The sequence below is a fragment of the Hemiscyllium ocellatum genome, chromosome 29, assembly GCF_020745735.1.
Source record: "Hemiscyllium ocellatum isolate sHemOce1 chromosome 29, sHemOce1.pat.X.cur, whole genome shotgun sequence".
NCBI lineage: Eukaryota > Metazoa > Chordata > Chondrichthyes > Orectolobiformes > Hemiscylliidae > Hemiscyllium > Hemiscyllium ocellatum.
Window position 1 is genome coordinate 15,693,258 of NC_083429.1, and position 20,084 is coordinate 15,713,341.

The 20,084-nt window shown below is 41.5% G+C and overlaps 1 protein-coding gene across 4 annotated transcripts in view; it reads left to right on the plus strand.

The window, feature by feature from the left end:
• The window catches only part of prdm10 (PR domain containing 10), a 206,663-nt gene that overhangs the window by 62,223 nt on the left and 124,356 nt on the right, over positions 1–20,084 (plus strand). For all 4 annotated transcript variants that reach the window (XM_060846798.1, XM_060846797.1, XM_060846801.1 and 1 more), the window contains 4 exons: positions 3,799–3,903; positions 4,242–4,452; positions 5,461–5,702; positions 6,841–7,050. In XM_060846798.1, the coding sequence (XP_060702781.1) occupies positions 3,799–3,903; positions 4,242–4,452; positions 5,461–5,702; positions 6,841–7,050 (768 nt within the window). The remainder of the gene's footprint in view (positions 1–3,798; positions 3,904–4,241; positions 4,453–5,460; positions 5,703–6,840; positions 7,051–20,084) is intronic.

The following is a 20,084-nucleotide window of genomic DNA, read 5'->3' on the forward strand; positions in this document are numbered from 1 at the left end:
AAATGGAATAACTCTTTGACAATCGTTTTAGCTGTGATACTGCATATGGAATGGCCTGTGGAAGTCTAATGGATACATTCATTATGGTCAACAAATACTGATTCCCCATTTTTGTTTTAGGTATAAGGTTCTGTAAAAGATTCCTGAAATGCAGGAATGGGTATTAAAGGTGCTGGTTTATTGCTGCCTGAGAATTTCCATTTACCTTAGATCTCTGTTTCCATTTCCACCTGAGTATTTCTCTCTTTTTCCCCAATTTCTATCCCTACCAGATTGAAATTGATGTTGTAGCCAAGTTTTGATTTATGAACCAGCTCATAATCATTTACCATTTCCACTGCTAATCTTGCAGTCTGAACTCTCTGCTCTTCACCTGAATTCTCACTACTTCAGGAAGTGAATTTTTGAACTCCTCCAAAATCATTGTCTCTCTTTGATTTATTTTTAATGCCCTTATCCACCTTTTAAAATTACTTTGTTTGATCCTTTCAAACCCAATGTACATTTGATCAGGTTGCCTCCTTAGATTGCTGAAACCTTACCTGTAGGCTTTTGGTACTAGCTCATGTGTGTTTAAGATAGCTTTTTTGACCACATCATTCACCCCAGATAAGTGCTGCAAATACCTTATGAGCTCTACCTACCAACTTTGTTTGGATCAACAATGCCCACATGGCCACTGGCCATTTGAGTGGCCACTGGCTTTGAGTTTTCAGTTCCAACCTTTTGAAGCTCAAAAGCACTCTCCTTTTCCCTTTTTTCTCTCTCTCCCTCCCTTCCTTTCTTTCACTAGGGCCTTCCTTTTGTTTTCTTTTTCCTCTGCTTTAATCATAATTCAAACTGTTTCATTTCTTTCCATGTTCAAGCTGCTGCCTTTGTATTTTAGCATTTCCAAAAATTCTGATGGCATTTCCAGCAACCATAAGTGTAGACTTATTGTTGTAATTACCTCTCCTTTGCACATGGATAAAGGTAACCCCAACTGTAACTTGTCTGCCAATTCCAAAATCTTTGCCTTGTTCACTTTCAGTAAAACTCTTGAAGTGACTTCTTGCACACCCAGAAAACTCTTCATGACTAAAGATCCATTATTACATAGGATACACCCAATTGATTTCGACCTCCTAAATAAGAAACACCAACCTCACCACTTTTTGTCCAATAACCCTAAATCCCACCTGGAATTAGAAATTTTGACCCTGACAAGAGCCACCAATTTGTTGTGGACTAGATAAAACCCCCACAAAACATATTCAGAAGATAGTCTACACCTCAACTTTTTCTTATTTTAAAAGTAAGTGAAAGACATTCTGTTCCAGATGCGATTCCATTGGTCAAACTGCCAGTCTTGAAACAAAACACACTTTATCCGTAGGCTATAATTAAAATACAGACAAAATTTTTAAAATTGGCTTAACTATAACTATTGAAATGCTTAACAAAATAATATATATAATAACTACTACTAATTAACTGTTCTAACATATCCTTGGCAAAGGCAAATACAGTGAAATAGATTGTGTCATGTGCAATTCTAGTAGCAGGAAGAGAACTCCAGCTTTTAGCTGTAACAGAGAGAGGAATAAAAGCCTCCAAAACCTGCTTCAAGACCCCAGCAACTGCTACTGAAGGCTAAATCTAACAAAACAAAATCTGAGTTCTGTGGGAGCTTGACCCCAGTCATTCAGGCTGCTTCTATTGTTCCAACTTTAAAAAACAAACCCAAGGCTTTGGAGCAGACTGCTTGTCAGTTCTGTTTCAACCTTTCTTCATTTAAAAAAAGGACGAAATACACTCTTAAAGCCACGACCACCTGATGAAAGAGCAGCTAGTGCTTCCAAATAAACCTGTTGGACTATAAACTGGTGATGTGTGATTTTTAACTTTGTACAACCCAGTCCATGTTCAGCATCTCCAAATCAAATCTCAAAGTCATAGTATTGTCTCTGAGTTTCTTCATTGAATCTTGTAGATAGTACACTCTGCGTTTGAGTGACAGTGGTGAAGCAAGTGATTTTTCTTTTACTCATAGAATGTGGGCATCATTGGGTGAACCAACATTTAATGACTATCCATAGTTGCCCTTGAGAAAGTGTATTGAGTGGCCTCATGAATCACTGCAATCCATGTGTTCTAGTGAGGCCCACAACGCAGTTGTGGTGGGAGTTTCAGGAATTTGACCCAGTGACACTGATGGAACGATACTGAAAGAATTTTGAAATCAGCATAGTGAATGGCTTGGAGGGGATGTTTGTGAACATGGTGCCAATCAGGAATGCTGCTTTGTCTGGATGTGTCAAGCTTCTTGCGTGTTACTGGAACTGCACTCATCCAGGCATGTGGGGGGAGTACGCTATCACATTCCTGACTTGTACCCTTGAAGATGGTGGACAGTCTTTGGAAAGTCAGAGGTGAGTTACTCGCTGCTGTATTCCTAGTCTGTGACTTATTCAATTTCTGGTGAATGTTAACAATAGTTGGAAATTCAGAGATGGCAATGCCAATGAAAATCAAAGGGCGATGGCTGGAGAGAATCTGGCACTTGCATGTTACTTTCTGTGCTATGTGTGTTTCATGGTCAATGTTTAACTTATTGGGACAGACCTGAAAAAACTCTTGGTGTAAGAGTGAAATGTACATTATCTTTATCAACGTAAAACAATAAGAAAGCGGAATGAGGTGTTTTAACGCAAACTGATGAAGGGCTTTTGCCTGAAACGTCGATTTTCCTGCTTCTCGGATGCTACCTGACCTGCTGTGCTTTTCCAGCACCACTCTGATCTAAACTCTGGTTTCCAGCATCTGCAGTCCTCACTTTTGCCTTTTATCTCGAACTGCCATACTAAAATGCCCCACTCCTCTGGTCAGACGCAGCCCGCACCTGTTTTGGTTAGGATATTGAAACTGATAACTCAGTCCATCGCTGTATGTATCACAGAAAAGATTTAATTTTGCAGTCCTGAAGGGAAGTCAAGGAGTGTTTTACGCAAGAGTGCAGGATATAAAGTGAATCACTAGATGTTAATACTGAATATAATTTCCAGTTACACTGTACTTTGAAGGAAAGGGGACAGAAATCCAAACTAGAAAATATACCTTAGAATTGATATCAGGAAGCCACTTCATGGGATTGATTCGAGTCATAAAATGGGGCTAATAGATAGTGAACATTTGAAAGGCCATTGGATGGAGGCTTGTAGCTTTCTATGGAAGGATAATTCTTTCATCTTTGTGATCTGAACTGTCTTATTCTGGTGTTCCTATGTGCTGATTGTATTCCTTTTCTTCTACTTTATTATGTTCAGATTTTTAAAGCTTATTTACTGTCCCTGGCTTTCTGTTATTTTTCTTTCTTTGATGTCTAAGCTTGATTTATGTTTTGGAATGGTCCCACACTCTTTGCATTTCTAGATTTCTAACTTAAAGAAATTTAATTCTTTTAGATCCTGGTATGCAAGCCTGATATCCACCAAAACAATTCATATTAGCTCCACAGGAGATTCTGTCATAACTCATTTTCCCCTTGAGTAATGATATTTTACTTCCCTCAGAAATTTGGCATATGCAAAAATAATTGTATAAATATGTCATAATTACACTTTAACAGAAGTAGATCCATACACCAGAGAAAGGCTAGTCTTGTTAATGATATGAATCATTGTTGAAAACGAATTTCAACAGGATAAGATGCAGTGATTCCTGAGAGTGCTAAATACTTGGCAAAATCAGTTAATTAGGTCTGAGATATGACTTGTTAGTTGATTATTTACTCTGACAGATCGGTTTATTTATGTCCAGGTGACGGTTCTTCTGCCTACTAACCAGAATGTGACTGGTACCAACCTGGCAGTCCTTGGCAGTGTGACGGAGGCACAGCAGCCAATGACTGAGAGCAATTCTCAGGTAAAATAGTCACAATTTCAATAGAAGTTCAGTAATTGTTAGGAGTGTTGCAAATTAGATGACGAGCTTCTGCCGTGCTGCTTTGTGGCTTGTGAGTCTGCATGTGCCAGTGTAGGGAATGAGGAATAGGAAGGTCAATAGTCCCCTGAGCTTTTGAAGAAATTGTAAGATACATTTACAGCAGTCTATGAGGGTGAAAGGTGTGACAAGAATGGGCTGTTAACAGGGAATGAAGATGGGGAAAGCTGTCATTGTTCTTTAATTGAGGAAAGCAAAGTAAACAAGTTGGTTTCCCAGTAACTTGGACCTCAGTAACTTGCTCTGATCTGCTTTCCCAGGCTCTATTACCAGTGTCAAATAATGGAATACATCAGATAACAGGAGACAACAATTCTGTGCAGCAAATTCCAGAAGCAATGGACTCAGCTGAACCAGACCTGGACTTTGAAGAAGAAGAGGATGAGGAAGAGGAAGATGATGATGTAGATTCTTCTGATGTTGATGATTGGGAGCCAGGTCCTCCAAGGCCCTTTAATCCTTGTGATTTATGTAAGTGGGCGTTGCTATTTTTTATCTACTAAAGACCAAAGGAATTAGTACAATTATTTAACAATACCAGTGTTGTTTTAGTTCTTGCTTTTTGTGTTTGCTAATAGAGTGTGAATGCTTCTGGCTCAGCCAGTATTTATTGCCGATCCCCTGTTGCTCCGAGAAGGAGATGGCGAGCTACCTTCTTGAACCACTGTTTTCCTTTGATTTAGGTACATCCACACTGCTGTTAAGAAGGGAATTCCTTGACTTGACCAAGTGACAGTAAAGGACGAGTCAGGATGTTGTGTGATTAGACAATAACGTGCAGATTGTGCTGTTCCTATGTATCTGCTGCCTCTGTTCTAGATCTTGGATATGGCAGGTTTTGGAAAGAACTTTGGCAAGTTGCTATATTGCATATTTTAGATGGTACACAATGCTGCTTCTGTGCTTAAGAGTGAAGAGAGTGAATGTTGAAGATGTTGGATGTTATGCTAGTCAGTCTGGATAGTGCCAAGCTTCTTGAATGTTGTTGGAGCAGCACCCGTCCAAGCAAGTGGATAGTATTCTGTCAGACTCCTGACTTGTGCCTTGCACGTGGTAGACAGGCTTTGGGGAGACAGGGGGTAAGTTACTTGCTGCAGGATTCCTAGCTGCTGACCTATTCTTCTAGCCACAGTATTGATATGGCTAGTCCACTTCAGTTTCTGGTCAGTGCTAACTGTTAGGATGTTGATAGAGGTGGAATTAGTCATGGCAATGCCATTAAATGTCAAGGTGACATGGTTAGATACAGTCTTATGAGTACACAATGGTTATTGTTTTGCGATGCAAATGTTACTTGTGTTTTTATCAATCAAAGTCTGGATATTGTCCAGGTCTTGCTGCATATGAATGTTTGCTGCTCATTATAACATCGATGGCCACAACTGAGGTGTTGCCAGCACAACTGTCAGGATGTTACAGATAACAATTTCATTGAAAAACAAAATGCCTCCTCATTATGGCAATGTGATCTTCCCACAGGGTGTGAGGATTGTAATAAAGCTCATCCATCTGCATGCCTCAAACATGGTGCCCTGCATTGCATTCCAAATCGGCCCGTCCTAAGCCGTGCCAGGGCCAGTCTGCCACTTATTCTCTACATCAATCGATTTGCTGGTGGAATCTTCTCCAAGAGACGCATTCCAAAGCGCACGCAGTTTGGCCCTGTAGAGGGTCCATTAGTTAAGCAGTCTGAGCTCAAGGATAACTACATTCATTTAAAGGTATGTCTCTTTATTCTGATCAGATACACTATTTTGTTTTGGAAAAGTGTTGGATTAGAAATTGCAGGTACCTAAGACTAGAAGTTTGCCTTTTTGGAATTGTAATATATTCTTAAATTCAGATTCATTAAACCCTTAAAGGTGGGAAAGATTTCCACTTTTTACTTTCTTGTAAATGGTGATGTGCATCACAATTGTATTTGGGATTTGAACACTTGTTAATATGGTCTGAAATTGCATTAAAAACACCCAAATGAATCTAAGCACAAATTAGATGTGGAGTACACCTTGCTTAAGAACATGCCTTGCCTCAGAAATATATCCTCTGCCCCACTATGGGGAGGTGATGACCTAATGGTATGATTGCTAGACTGTTAACCCAGAATTTAGCTAATATTCTGAGGATGTGTTTGAATCCCGCCAGGGCAGATGGTGAAATTTGAATTCAGTTTAACGAAGTTGGAATTAAGAATCTACTGATGACTGAGAAACCATTGCTGATTGTCAGAAAAAAAAACCCATTTGGCTCAATAATGTCTTTAAGGGAAGGAAATCTGCAATCCTCACCTTGTCTGGCCTATATGTGACTCCAGAGCCACATCAGTGCGGTCGACTGTCAAATGCCTTTGAAATGGCCTAGCAAGCCCCTCACTTCAAGGGCAGCTAGGGATGGGCAATAAATACTGGCCAGCTAGTGATGCCCATGTCTCACGAGTGAATTTGAAAAAACATCCAGTATGATGTTTTCCATTTGTCTGACTGGCTGTCTTATGGTATTTCTGAGATAAGAACGTCAAATCATTGCTTGATTTACAGTTGAAGATGCTGTACAGTTGTTTGGAGTTGACAGAATTAGCTCAATACAGTGGCCAACATACCTCCTTCAAAAATCATTCAGCATTTACTCTTAGTAGAAATATGATGAAGTTAATTTAACTTTTACAAAGCAACTTGTATAAAGTTATCAATTAATTGGTCAGTCAATAGAATGATCATTGGAGAGTTTTGCTGGGGTAAAACGGTTGTTGCATTACCAACATAATAGTGACAGCCCTTCAAAAAATTAATTATTTGAAGCGTTCCACGGCATCAGTGATGGTGATCAATACACTAGTGCAAATTTGTTTTCTTTTTACAGATTGCTATGGGAGTAGGAAGGGAGGATTGTAAAGATGAGGAGAAACCTGCTGACCTATGGTTTGATTTGTCTGACGAGAACTTGTGCAACTGGATGATGTTTGTGCGTCAAGCACAGAACCATTTGGAACAGAACCTGGTTGTGTACCAGTACGGCAAGAATCTCTACTTCACCACCATCAAGCATATTGAGCCAAAACAGGAGCTCAAGGTAAAATGAGCACGTGATATATAGTAATTGCTTGTAGTATTGTAAATGGTTGTTCAAATTTCCCAATTTGTGATCCAAATACCCTACTACTGAGCTGAAATTCCAATCCAAAGCCTGCTCTGCGACAAAAGGCTGCCCAATTTTCGCTTTCATTATTTTGCTTACTATAGCTAATTTTTAACCAAATCATTCCTGTTCTTTCTAGACTTACTTACTCCAATGTTTTCTGACCAGTCTTCTTTCCTTCACCCTTGGCAAACTGCAGTTGCCAGTGTCCTATTGTGCAGCTTTGCACTTGCACAACATCTACGCGTGGATCAATGTCTGCTTCCAGTCCTTCCAAATTTTATACAACACATTACAGTATGCAAATTACACAGTCCAGGTGTCTTACATTATCTGCTGTTTTACCACAGCCTTTATAGACATTATCTCTCTTTCATCCCATGCTGGCTCTACCTTGCTGATAGCGCAGCTCCTATACTTTTAGCCTGCCTTCATAAATCCGTGTCTCCCATTTGTTTTTCCCATATGATACCTTGAATGACTGGTTCTGAAGGTTTTGAATCAGTTTCGATGTAAAAAACATCATGGAGAGGCTGAAGAATATTCTGCAGGTGGAATGAAGTCAGATGTCAAGTAGGATCTCAGCTTGTAGGTGGAATAGAACTTGAGACACCTTTTCCTTCTTGTGTATTTAGTTGAATGTGTATTTCCCCTTTAAGAGAGTGGGTCATATGACCTGGAGGTGGGGGTTAGAGAGGCAGACTAAAACCGACTTTGGAGTTAAGAGGATGTGCAATAAATTATTTCCTGTTCGAGTTTACTCTCTGTCTACCTCATGCTCTATTTCTAGTTCTATGGAACCACAAACACGGTAACTGATGACAAGACTGGGGTCTGGTCCACAAATTGTGTGCAAACATCTTTTCTTTTGTTGGGAGGAAGGACGTCATCCAGAGTTCCAAAATGGTGCAGAATTGTGGAGGTAATTTCAAGGGAAGTGGTAACGAGAGGCCTCAGGCTGTGGTCAATGCCTGGGAAGAATGGTACACACCTGGGAACAGTCCAAGAATGGTGGTCGTCAGGGGTCTCTGGCTATAGCTGACGGCTGAAGAAGAGAATATTTTCCTGAAATCTACTGGAATCGTCATGGAGAATGGTCATGAGGGGACTCAGGCTGCAGTCAGCATCAGGGAAGATGACACAGTTTATGAGGGAGTGGCTGGTGCAGAGATTGTTCACTGAAGGGACTCGGGCTGTAAACACCTACTAGACTCAAGTGACAGGAAAAATTCCTGCCAGCGGGAAAACAAAATAGAGGGCCAATTTGGAGTGATAGGACCATTTGATGAAGAGTCTGAAAGTTGTACACTGAACATTTTGATGTGTATTTAAAGATGAATAAAGTGACTGAAGACATAATGTTACCGGTTTTCTTGGATTCTGTTGGCTGCAAAACCTTCACGATTCTAAGGAATCTGGTGCAACCGGAGAAACCTGTAGAGAAGACATTCCAAGAACTCTGCAAAGTTATTTTGCATCAAAGTCCCTGATGATTGTGGAACATTTCCCTTTTTACAAACAATTACAATATGGCAGACAGCCCATTGGCTAATTTGTGACTGCCTTAAAGAGGTAAATGTAGCATTGTAAATTAGGAGGATTCCTCCAAGCTACCTTGTGGAACCATTCGATTTGTGGCCTCACACAAAGCCATACAATGGGAGCTACTAACAAAGAGAAATCTGGATTTCAAGATTACTTTCAAAATTCCTACCAGATCGAGTTGGTGCCAGTGAAGCAATACAGTTGAGTGAAGACACCCAGGTGTATAGAGTAGCGGAAACTTGACAGAGTGCAGTACTAACTATAGAATGCTGCTGATGTAGCAAGAGTGGCCACAAGGAGTAATGTGTTGGACTTGAGAAGTCTAGTGCTGCAGGTGTAAGTGAGTGATCTATAGTACCCAAAATTGGTGAGTACAACTCGAGCAAGAGAAGGAATGTCTAAAGGAGACAGTTCAGAGGACAAAGCTGAAAATGTGTTGCTGGAAAAGCGCAGCAGGTCAGGCAGCATCCAAGAAGCAGGAGAGTCGATGTTTTGGGCATGAGCCCTTCTTCTCATGCCCGAAACGTCGACTCTCCTGCTCCTTGGATCTTGCCTGACCTACTGCGCTTTTCCAGCAACACATTTTCAGCTCTGATCTCCAGCATCTGCAGTCCTCACTTTCTCCCAGTTCAGAGGACAAGGCATAAGAAACACGCTACCAGCCAAGGAGTAGACTGGGAGTCAGCCAAGTCTGTGGGAGAAGCAGAAGGCCCAGAGTGAGCAGAGTTTTAGTTAAAAGTTCTGTTGTTATGGGGTGAGTCTGATCCTTTCTGACTTCTTCCCACATTTAGAGGGTAAGACAGTAACGATGGAAATGGATATCGGTGTAGCAGTGTCTCTGATGTGAATCAGCAAATCAGGAAAGGTTAAAGGCACTGCCGCTAAAACTTGCCAAGATTACATTATGGACATAACACAACAAGTGATGCCATTGAAGGGCTATCTACTGGTAAAAGTACAACCAAGGGACCAGTGTGCCGAACTGGCTCTGTACAAAGTAAAAAGCAACTATTATTCACACACTTTTAGTTACAGAACATAAAGTTAAATTGGGATGTGGTTAATAGGCTGGTGAGCTCAAAAATGAGTTGGCAAGAGAGTTTGGACAGGTAGGAAACCCTGAGGTAAATGATAGGAGAAAAAATAAAATTTTGGTTCGAGCAGGAGGCTCGTTCAAAGACCCCAGTACCGTATGCCATCCAGCCTAATGTGGAAGTGCACCTGGCATGGTTGGTGAATCTGGCAATGCTGGAGCTGGTATTCAGCAATAAATGGGACACTCCATTCATTCTGGGGTTAAATGAGGTGACACCGTGAGGATTTGTGGTGACTTTAAGGTCATAGTCACTCCAGCCCGATGTGTGTGGATCAATACTCACTTCCATGCGTTGAGGATCTGTACAGTGGACTTGCTAGGGGAAAGAAATTCTCAAAAATGGATCTGCCACAGGCCTGCTTTCAGATGGCGGTCATGAGGAAGTCCCAGCTGCTGCTGATAGTAGGGACACATGGGACTGTTCCACTACAAGTGACTGCTTTTTGGCATCACATCAGTGTCCCCTCTATTCCAGAGGGCCATGGACCAAAGTTTGAATGGATCGTCAGGTGTCCAGTGTTATCTGGACAATATTTTGGTTATTGGATCCTCCAATGAAAAGTATTTGTAAAAAAAAACTAGAATAAATCCTAAAAAGGTTGCAGGAGCATGGCCTACAAATGAAAAAGGAGAAATGCAAGTTATTTTAAAGAGCCCATAGAGTACTTGATCTGTGTAATCAATGGTGAAGGAGTATACAAGGTGCCCAAGAAGATGGAGCTATCATGAAGGCCCCTAGACCAGAGAACGTGTCTGAGCTGAGATTGTTCTGGGGATTTATCAATTACTATGGCCTGTTTGTATCTGATCTGGCAACTGTGCTAAAACTCCTGCAATAGGTTGCTGGGAAAAGGGAGGCAATGGAAATGGACTCAGGAATGTGAGATTCTTTACCATGAGGTAAAGCAAGCCCTGATAAGGTTGGAAGTGTTGACTTATTCCAACCCAAAGTTGCCACACAGTTGGTGTGCGATGCCTCGCTTTGAGGTTTGCATTGTACTGTCACACATCTAACCAAATGGGGAGGAAAGGCCCATTGCGTTCACATCGAGGTCACTAAGATGGAGGTGAAGTATGCCCAAGTGAAAAAGGAAAACTTGGGTATCATGTTTGATGTTAAGAAGTCCATCAATTTCCTTTTATGGAAGGCACATCGTGCTGCTGACAGACCACAGAATCTCCATTTTTGACCCCTGTACGAGGATACTGTGCCTGCAGAGATGGGTACTGACTCTGTCAGCCTACTCATATAAATCAGATACCGACAACTGGAAAAGCACATTAATGCAGAGGCTTTGCCAAGATTACCACTACTGAGAATAAAGATGCTCTCCACTGGAACCTAAAAACTATGTACTTTTCCCAGGAAGACAGTGAGTCAGGAGCGGAACGCTACCTGGAATGACCTGGTTTTGAGCCTAGTGGTGGACGTAGTCCTAAGAGAAAGGATTTGTCTTGGAAGCCCAGAATTATGCCCCAGCCTGTACAGGAGGTTGAGGTTGTTGGTATCAGATAGGTGTTTAATGTGTGGAATGCAAGTTGTTATTCTTGCTACATTGAGAGGAAAAGGCATATCTGTGGAACAACAGAAGCTTCTGGGCCCCAGGAGACTACACGAGAAAAAGTTCCTGAGATGATAAGATGGTCTTCTAAGAATCACCATTCCCCTGAGAGACTGATCATGTCACTGTAAACTGTGGAAGGATCATATTCTTTTTCCAGGTTTTTGTTCGTAAATATTCCTGATGATGTCTGTATGTTTGCTACAATGCTTGTATATTAGTTGTATTAGTTGAATGTATGTATCTTGATAACAGAAGTAAGAAAATAAAGGGGAAGGGGTGTTATGTATGCAGTTGGTTGTGTGCTGCCACTTTAAGAAAGCAGGTCAGGTGACTCAAGGGTGGCCTAAGACTGGCTGAGAGGGTGCATATTAAAGTATTGCCTATTCTAGTTAGCCTCTGTCTACCTATGTTCTGTTTATGGTTTTAGTGGATCACAAACATAATATTTGTGAATAGAGTTTATTGACTGCTCAGTCACACAGCTCATTCCACTCTCCATATCACTTGTTCCTTCTTCTATATTTTTTCAGTCCCTTAATCAATTAATCCAGATCAGCAGCTTAACTCTTGCAATACTGACATGTTTGTCTCTTTAAATAAAAATAATTAAAGACAAATAATCCTTGAACAGAAACTGATGAAAAAAAGTTATTTTCACAATCCACACCTTATTTATTTCAACACATTTAATCAGAAATTGACCTGAATAAGTACTTATTCCTTCCTGTTTTTATAACCCGTAACATGACCAGGATTTTTTTTTAAATGCTTTAATAAGTTTTTTGAGCCTTTTTCAATCATAGCCAGTTGAACAATTAGTGTATTTCACTTGTTAATACAGAGGAACCTCAATTATCCAACATTTGGTTATCCAAGTATCCCGATTATCTGGCAAGATCGCAAGGTCCCGATGCTCGGCTGAACTATGTTATCCAGCATTCGATTATCCAGAATTTGATTAAACAAATGAAATACTCCCCACCCATGTCCTTCAGATAAACGAGGTTCCTTTGTAAATCTGTGCTATTAGTGTACCATAGCAATGTTACAGTGAATGTCCACTCTCTTGAGTGACATCAACACGGTGTCATTTGTAAACTTGAAGCAGATAGAACTCTCAAATTCTTCAACATTGCTTCTGTTAACCTCTCAACAATTTTGGGAGGTGTGTGTACATGTTGCCACTTTTAGAATGTGAGTTTAAAAATAATGGCTTAGAATAGTAGAATCCCTGCAATGTTTAAGGAAGTCATTCGGCCCATTGAGTTCACACCGATCCTCAGAAGGATATCCAACATAGACCCAAGCCCCAACCTATCCCTGAAGCCCCGTATTTCCCATGGCTAAACCACCTAGTAAACATGGGGAGAAGGTGCAAACTCCACACACCTAGACTGGAATCGAACCCAGGTCTGTGGCGCTGTGAGACAGCAGTGCTAACCACTGAGCCGCCATGTTGCTATAGATGAAATGTTTTCAAAGTTCGGAAAGAATAATCTGATCCAATACTTGTCAAAGAGCAATGATCTCCTGGAGTGTTAATAGAAGGTTGGTTTTACTGGTGGTTTACAATTGGTAGGATCCACATATTGGCTCAGGATAATTGAGGATTGACCTTAGCTTAGAAAAGCTCAGAGATCAAAAGCTTTTCGGCAGTTTTAGAGAAAATCCTTCTGGGGTCAGAAGCAAGTATAGTTTCTCCCTTAGCAAGGAGTATAAGACAGTTGGAGGAAAGCAATTACCTTCGTCGAAAAGTTTGTTTTTGCAAATTCCAGACCAGGAATGTTTGGTTAAAAATGTGCAGGTTATTGACCTTATGGAGGTTTACCAAATTATGAGGGGCATGGATAGGATATATAGACAATGTCTTTTCCCAGGGATAGGGGAGTCCAGAACTAGAGGGCATAGGTTTAAGGTGAGAGGGGAAAGATATAAAAGAGATCTAAGGGGCAACTTTTTCACGCAGTGGGTGGTACGTGTATGGAATGAGCTGCTAGACGATGTGGTGGAGGCTGGTACAATGGCATCACTTAAGAGGCATTTGGATGGGTATATGAATAGGAAGGGTTTGGAGGGATATGGGCTGGGTGCTAGCAGGTGGGACTAGATTAGGTTGGGATATCTGGTCGGCATGGACAGGTTGGACCGAAGGGTCTGTTTCCATGCTATACATCTCTATGACTCTATGAAAAAGTCTAAGTTGTCAATTGTGAGAACATACATGTAAGAAGACTACACAGGAAAGAACTGTGAAGTATCAGTGAAATTAAACTTAAAGATATGATATGGAGGAGTTATTTATCCTAATTTGATTCTCTCCATTATTGTTCATGTCAAGAAATAGAATACGACTTTATTTTGCTGCGAGTTTTAAGATTTTTCCAACTCTGTTCTAATATCTTGATTTAATTTGTTTCAGTTTTGAAAATAACTGTGTGGCCTCATGTAACTACGGGCTATATTTGACCATAATTCAGCTAAGTGGCAATTTGGTGAGTTTTTTAGAGGGTTAGGACTCTCTGAATCTGAGCAAAATTTCTCTCACTATCTTCCCAAACACATTTCAAGACTTAATATACAATGGCTTTAGATCACTTTGCTCATTCTATTCTCCCAGTTAAAAATCACACAACACCAGGTTACAGTCAAACAAGTTTCTTTGGAAGCACTAGTTTTCGGAGCGCTGCCTCTTCATCAGGTAGCTACCTAAATCTGGACTATAACCTGGTGTTTTGTGATTTTTAACTTTGCCCACCCCAGTCCAATCTCCTAGTCATTATAGATAAAAGTACTAACTTTTCCAGGAGGCCTGTTGCCAGAGCTATCTTTAAAACTCAGCATGCACTCGGTTAAGTGCTATCAGTCTGGAACTTCCCTGCATGGTTTGTGTGACTTTCCTTTGACATGTTGGACAGAGGGAAATTGGCAACCTGCTTTGCTGACAGGGATTTAGAAATCATGCATGCAGGGGTGGTGCATGGGAGGGTTGACTTTCTTTTTCAAGTCTGGCAGAGAAGGCCACTTGACCCTAGGTGCTGCCAGCCAAGAATGAGGTTGCCATCTTGGGTGACTGTTATTTCAGCAGTCTGGAGGAAAGACTAGCAACGCATAGAGAAAGCCAGTTACGTTCTGCATTCTCTGAGGGTACGTGCCAGCATCTTTGCTCTGCTTCCTCATAATCATTCACTGCACACACCTCCCACCAAGGCTCATGATCTGCCACATGCAACATTTTCCTTTGTTAATGATCACCTGGGAGACCACACCATATTACACTCACCTGCATCAGCACTAACATTTTCTTCACTTTGTCCCATTCCAGGAGAAAACGTCTTCAGAAAATTAGAGTTCAGAAGGGTTGCTTAAAAAATAAATTTGGAAGGCAAAGCAGGGTCACAAAATATCTTTGGCACATAGGATTAAGGAAGACTTCAAGGCACTTTATATTAAGACCAAGTGGATTACCAGTAAAAGAATTGGGCCTATGAGAACCCAAAAGGGCATTCTGTGCATAGAGCCAGAGGCCGTGGTAGAGGTCTTAAATGAATATTTCTCAACTATACTCACAGAGGACAAGACATGGTAGTGGAGATTTTGACTGGGATGGTGAGGCTCTAGAGCATGTTAAGATTAATAAGGTGGAGGTATTTGATGTTTTCGCAGGCATAAAGGTGCATAAATCCCCAAGGCCTGATGAGTTGTGTCCCAGGCTGCTGTGGGAGAGAAGGGACAAGATTACTGGGGCCCTGTCAGAGATATTTAAAATTTTGCTGGCCATAGATGAAGTGCTTGATAACTGGAGGATGGCAAATGTGCTTCCTTTGTTCAAATCAAATCACAACAGCAGCAGGGGTAGGCCAGGTAATTACAGACCAATTAGCCTGGCTTCAGTGGGAAAGGAATTATTGGAAAAAATTCTGAGGGACAGGATGAGCCAACACTTGGAAAGACAGGAATTGGTCAGAAATAGTTAGCATTGATTTGTTGGAGAGATCCTGTCTGATTAATTTAATCAAATGTTTTGAAAAGGTGACTAGATATATATTCATGTGGGTAATGCAGTTGGTGAGGTTGACATGGACATCAGTAAGGCCTTTGACAGCAAAGTCCACATGCTGGTCCAAACGTTAAGAGCCCAAGGCAAGTTGGAAAACTAGATCAAAATTAGCTTGCAAATAGGAGGCAAGGGGTGATGGTGGAAGATTGTTTGTATGATTGGAAGCTTGTGAGCATTGATGTACCACAGGAATCGCTTCTGGGACCCTTGCTGTTTGTTGTATAAATTAATGGCTTGATGTGAACAGAGAAGATATAGTTAGTAAGTTTGCAGATGACACAAAAATTGGCATTGTTGTTAACAGTGAGGAGAATGGTCTCAGACTACAGTCTAATATTGATCAGCTGCTAAATTGGTCAGAAAATGACAAATATAATTTAATCTTGGTGCATTTTGGGAGATCTAGTAAAGGAAGGATTAACAAATGAATGATTGGCCCTTCGGGGTTACTGAGGAACAAAGGAACCTTAGCATACAAGTTCACAGATCCCTGACGGGGCTAGCGTAGGCAGACAGGGCAGTAATGAAGGCATACATAGAACATTACAGCGCAGTACAGGCCCTTCAGCCCTCGATGTTGTGCCCACCTCTGAAATTAATCTAATCCTCATCTAACTTACACAGTTCCATTATTATCCATATGTTTGTCCAATGCCCATTTCAATGCACCTAACGTCAGCAAGTCTACTCCTTTTGCAGGCAGGTCATACCGCAACCCTACTACTCTCTGAGTAAATAAACTACCCCTGATAACTGTCCTAAATCTGTCACCCCTCAATTTTAAGCTCCTCGTGGTTGCCTTCACCATCCGAGAAAAAAAGCTCTCACTGTCACCCTATCTGACCCTTTGTTTATCTTATACATCTCGATTAGTCACCTCTCAATCTTCTTTTCTCCAACGAAAACAGCCTCAGTTCCCTCAGTCTTTCCTCGTAAGACCATTCTTCCATACAAGGCAACATCCTAGTAAATGATATTCATTACCCAGATCATAGAATATCGGAGTAAGAAAGTCTTGTTTCAACTTTGCATAGCATTGGTTAGGCTCCAGATGGAATATTGGTTGCAGTGTCAGAACATTAATGGAAGAATGATTACACCAGGGAGGCTGCAGAAGAGATTTGCCAAGATGTTGCCTGGAATGGAAAATCTCAGTTATAAGGAGAGTGTGGATAGGCTGAGTTTGTTTTCCCTGAAGCAGAGGAGGTTGAAGGAGGATCTGATTTGAGGTAGATTGTGAGAATCTTTTCCCCATGGCAAACATGCCTAAGACCAGAGGGCATCCATTTAAGGTGAGAAGTAAGTGGTTTCGAGGGTATTGAGGAAAACCTTTTCAGCCAGAGGCTGGTCAAAATAAGGAACATGTGGCCTGAGAAGGTGGTGGAGAGTACTCTTGCAGCATATAAGAAGCATCTGGATGAGTACTTAAAATGTAGGCTGTGGACCAAGTGCAGTTAAATGCGATTGGTGCGTTTTGGTGTTTGTTGGTTAACATAAACATGGTGAGTCCAAGGGTTTGTTTCTCTGCTATATGATTCTGACTATGTTGGAGCTGAAAGAGCCAATAAGGATGATGAGGTGCCTAACTGTCAGCTCCTCACCCCTTATGAGAGATAATCCTGATAGTGACCGCCCCAAGTGGCTGGTTGACTGTGCCCAAGACTCTTGACTAATATTAGAGACTGCCCTTGACTTACTGTCCAAAAATCCCTTGACTTGATGAAGACTATTCCCCGTAAACTTTGAGACATGGCCACTTAGTGCATGTAGTGTTTGCCATGTACACTACTTACATATGATAATGTTGTCAAATTGACGTAGCACAGAGATGTCCAACAATATGGCCATCTTCTTGACTGATCACAACCATCAACAATGATAAGCTGCCTGGTTTGTGTCTGCATTAAAAGACAAGGCAAGACAGAAACACCATAGGTCTTTAAGTCTGGCTGAGAGGGCTATGCTGCAAAACGGGATGGCAAGGCAGAAATAGGCAAAAGTTGGTCAAATGGACAGATGCGTGACAGATGAGTTTCAATGTGGAGAAATGTGAGGTAATGCATTTTCATAGAAGGAGTGCAGAGAGACAATAGAGGCTCAATGATTAGGGTGGCACAGTGGCTCAATGGTTAGCACTGCTGCCTCACAGCACCAGGGACTCTGGTTCGATTCTCGACTGTCTGTGTGGACTTTGCACATTCTCTCTGTGTTTTCATGGGTTTCCTCCAGGCGCTCTGGTTTCCTCCCACAGTCCAAAGATTAGATTAGATTAGATTACTTACAGTATGGAAACAGGCCCTTCGGCCCAACAAGTCCACACCGACTCGCCGAAGCGCAACCCATCCGTACCCCTACATTTACCCCTTACCTAACACTACGGGCAATTTAGCGTGGCCAATTCACCTGACCCGCAAATCTTTGGACTGTGGGAGGAAACCGGAGCACCCGGAGGAAACCCACGCAGACACCGGGAGAACATGTAAACTCCACACAGTCTGTCGCCTGAGTCGGGAATTGAACCCGGGTCTCAGGCGCTGTGAGGCAGCAGTGCTAACCACTTGCCACCGTGCCGCCCATGATGTACAGGTTAGGTGAATTGGCCATGCTGAAATTGCCCATAGCGTCCAAGGATGTGTAAGTTAGATGCATTAGGGGAAATGTAGAGTAACAGGCTAGGGGAATGGATCTGGGTGGGATACTCTTTGGAGGGTTGGTGTGGACTTGTTGGATCTGTTTCCACACTATAGAGATTCGAAGATTCTTTACAACTTTGAAGGGAATTCAAAAGCAGAGGAACCTCTGGGTTCATGTGCATAAGAGCATAAAAGCATGGAAGAGATACGACACCTCTACACATCATTGGTCAGTCAGTATTTGGAGTATTATTTTCAGTTCTGGGCACCTTATTTTAGGAAAGATGTTAAAGCCCTGAGAGAATGCAAAGGAGATTTACTAGAATGATACTAGGAATGAGAGATTTTAGATATAAGGAAAGATCAGAGAAATTGGGCTTATTCTTGGAGCAGAGAAGATTAAGCGTGACCTTATTGAGGTGTTCAATAAGGATAATGAAGGATATTCTACTCCATGATGTCAGTAAATAGAAGTCATAATTTATCAGCAAGAGTGCTAGGAGTGGGATGAGGCGAAACCTCTTTACTCAGAGAGTTGTTGGGATTTGGAACGTGCTCCCTGGGAGAGAGGTGGAAGTGGATTCCAATAGAGGTTTCAGCAGAGAGCTGGATATATATTTGATACTGAATTTAAAGGGCTACGAAGATTTTGTTTTAGTCAATCATGAGACATGGGTGTTACTGGTTGGCCAGAATTTTATTGCCTGTCCCTAATTGCTCTTGAAAAGTTGCGAGTGAGATGCCCTGAACTGCTGCAGATGCCATTAAGGAGGGAGTTTCTGGATTTTGACACAGTGATGATAAAGTAGCAGTGTTTTATGAGTGGATGTTTGTGGATGTGGTGCCAATCAAGTGGGCTGTTTTGTCCTGGATTGTATCAATCTTCTTGAGTGTTGTTGGAGCACCCATCCAGGCTAGTGAGGAGTATTCCATCACATTCCTGACTTGTGCCTTGTAGGTGGTAGACAGGCTTTGGGAGGTCAGTAGGTGAGTGACTGTCTGCAGTATTCCTAGCCTTTGACCTGTACTTGTCATCACTGTGTTTATATGGCAAGTCCAGCTTGATTTCTGGTCATTGGTAACCCCAAGGATGTTGATATGGGTTTTCAGTGATGGTAACACCATTGAATGTCAAGGAAAAGTGTTTAGATTGCTTGTTATTGGAGATGCTCATTGCCTGGTGTTTGTGTTGCGTGAATGTTGCTTTGACATTTTCAGCCCATGCCTGGATATTGCTCAGATGTTGTCATATTTGAACAATGACTGAGGGCTGGAGACTGGGACTAGCTGGGTAGCACTTTCAGGAGATGGTACAGATATGATGGGTCAAATAGCATCTTTCTGCATTGTTGATTCTCTGATTCTAAGCGAGTGAGCACTAAGAGATAAAATGAGAAGCCTTTGAAATGTACGTTGGTCAAATGTATGAGATGGCTGCTGTTACTGCGAGCGGTGGGTTGGCGCTGTGGCACGAGGGTTCAATGAGGTTGGTATACACCTGGTGCTAAATCCTGTGAATTGGGAAAGGGGAGCGTGCAAACCATTGGAGTGTGCTCTGAGATATTGGTGACGGGAGCCCAAGGGGTAGGCGGTGATTCATAGGTGCTGTTCTGACTTTCCTGTCATGAATTGTCACTGTATATTTCTATCTGGAGGGTGGAAGAATGGGAGATTGCATATTAATGGGGCAACATAAGATAACAATAAAACTTTCATTGATGTCAAGACACTCAACGCTGCACATCCCATGCAGTTTTCCCAACTCTTTTCAAAATTCCCATTTATTCAGTGCATAGGAAGATTCTGTCCTCTGTTTCATGAATTACCACAACTTTAACAAAAATATAAAAAATTCTATCAATTCAGGTTTCATTTTGGGATCTGATTCGTCTAATACCACACTGTGAATGTGCATCCACTGTCCAGAACCATGTGATGGGATTAGTCTACAAGTAGAACATTCATTCTTGAAGTTCCTTTTTAATTATACAGTTTTCTCTGCCCATGCATTATTTCAGACAATCAGTGCATACTGCTGTCTTTAGTCACTTCTAAAATACCTGTTAACCATT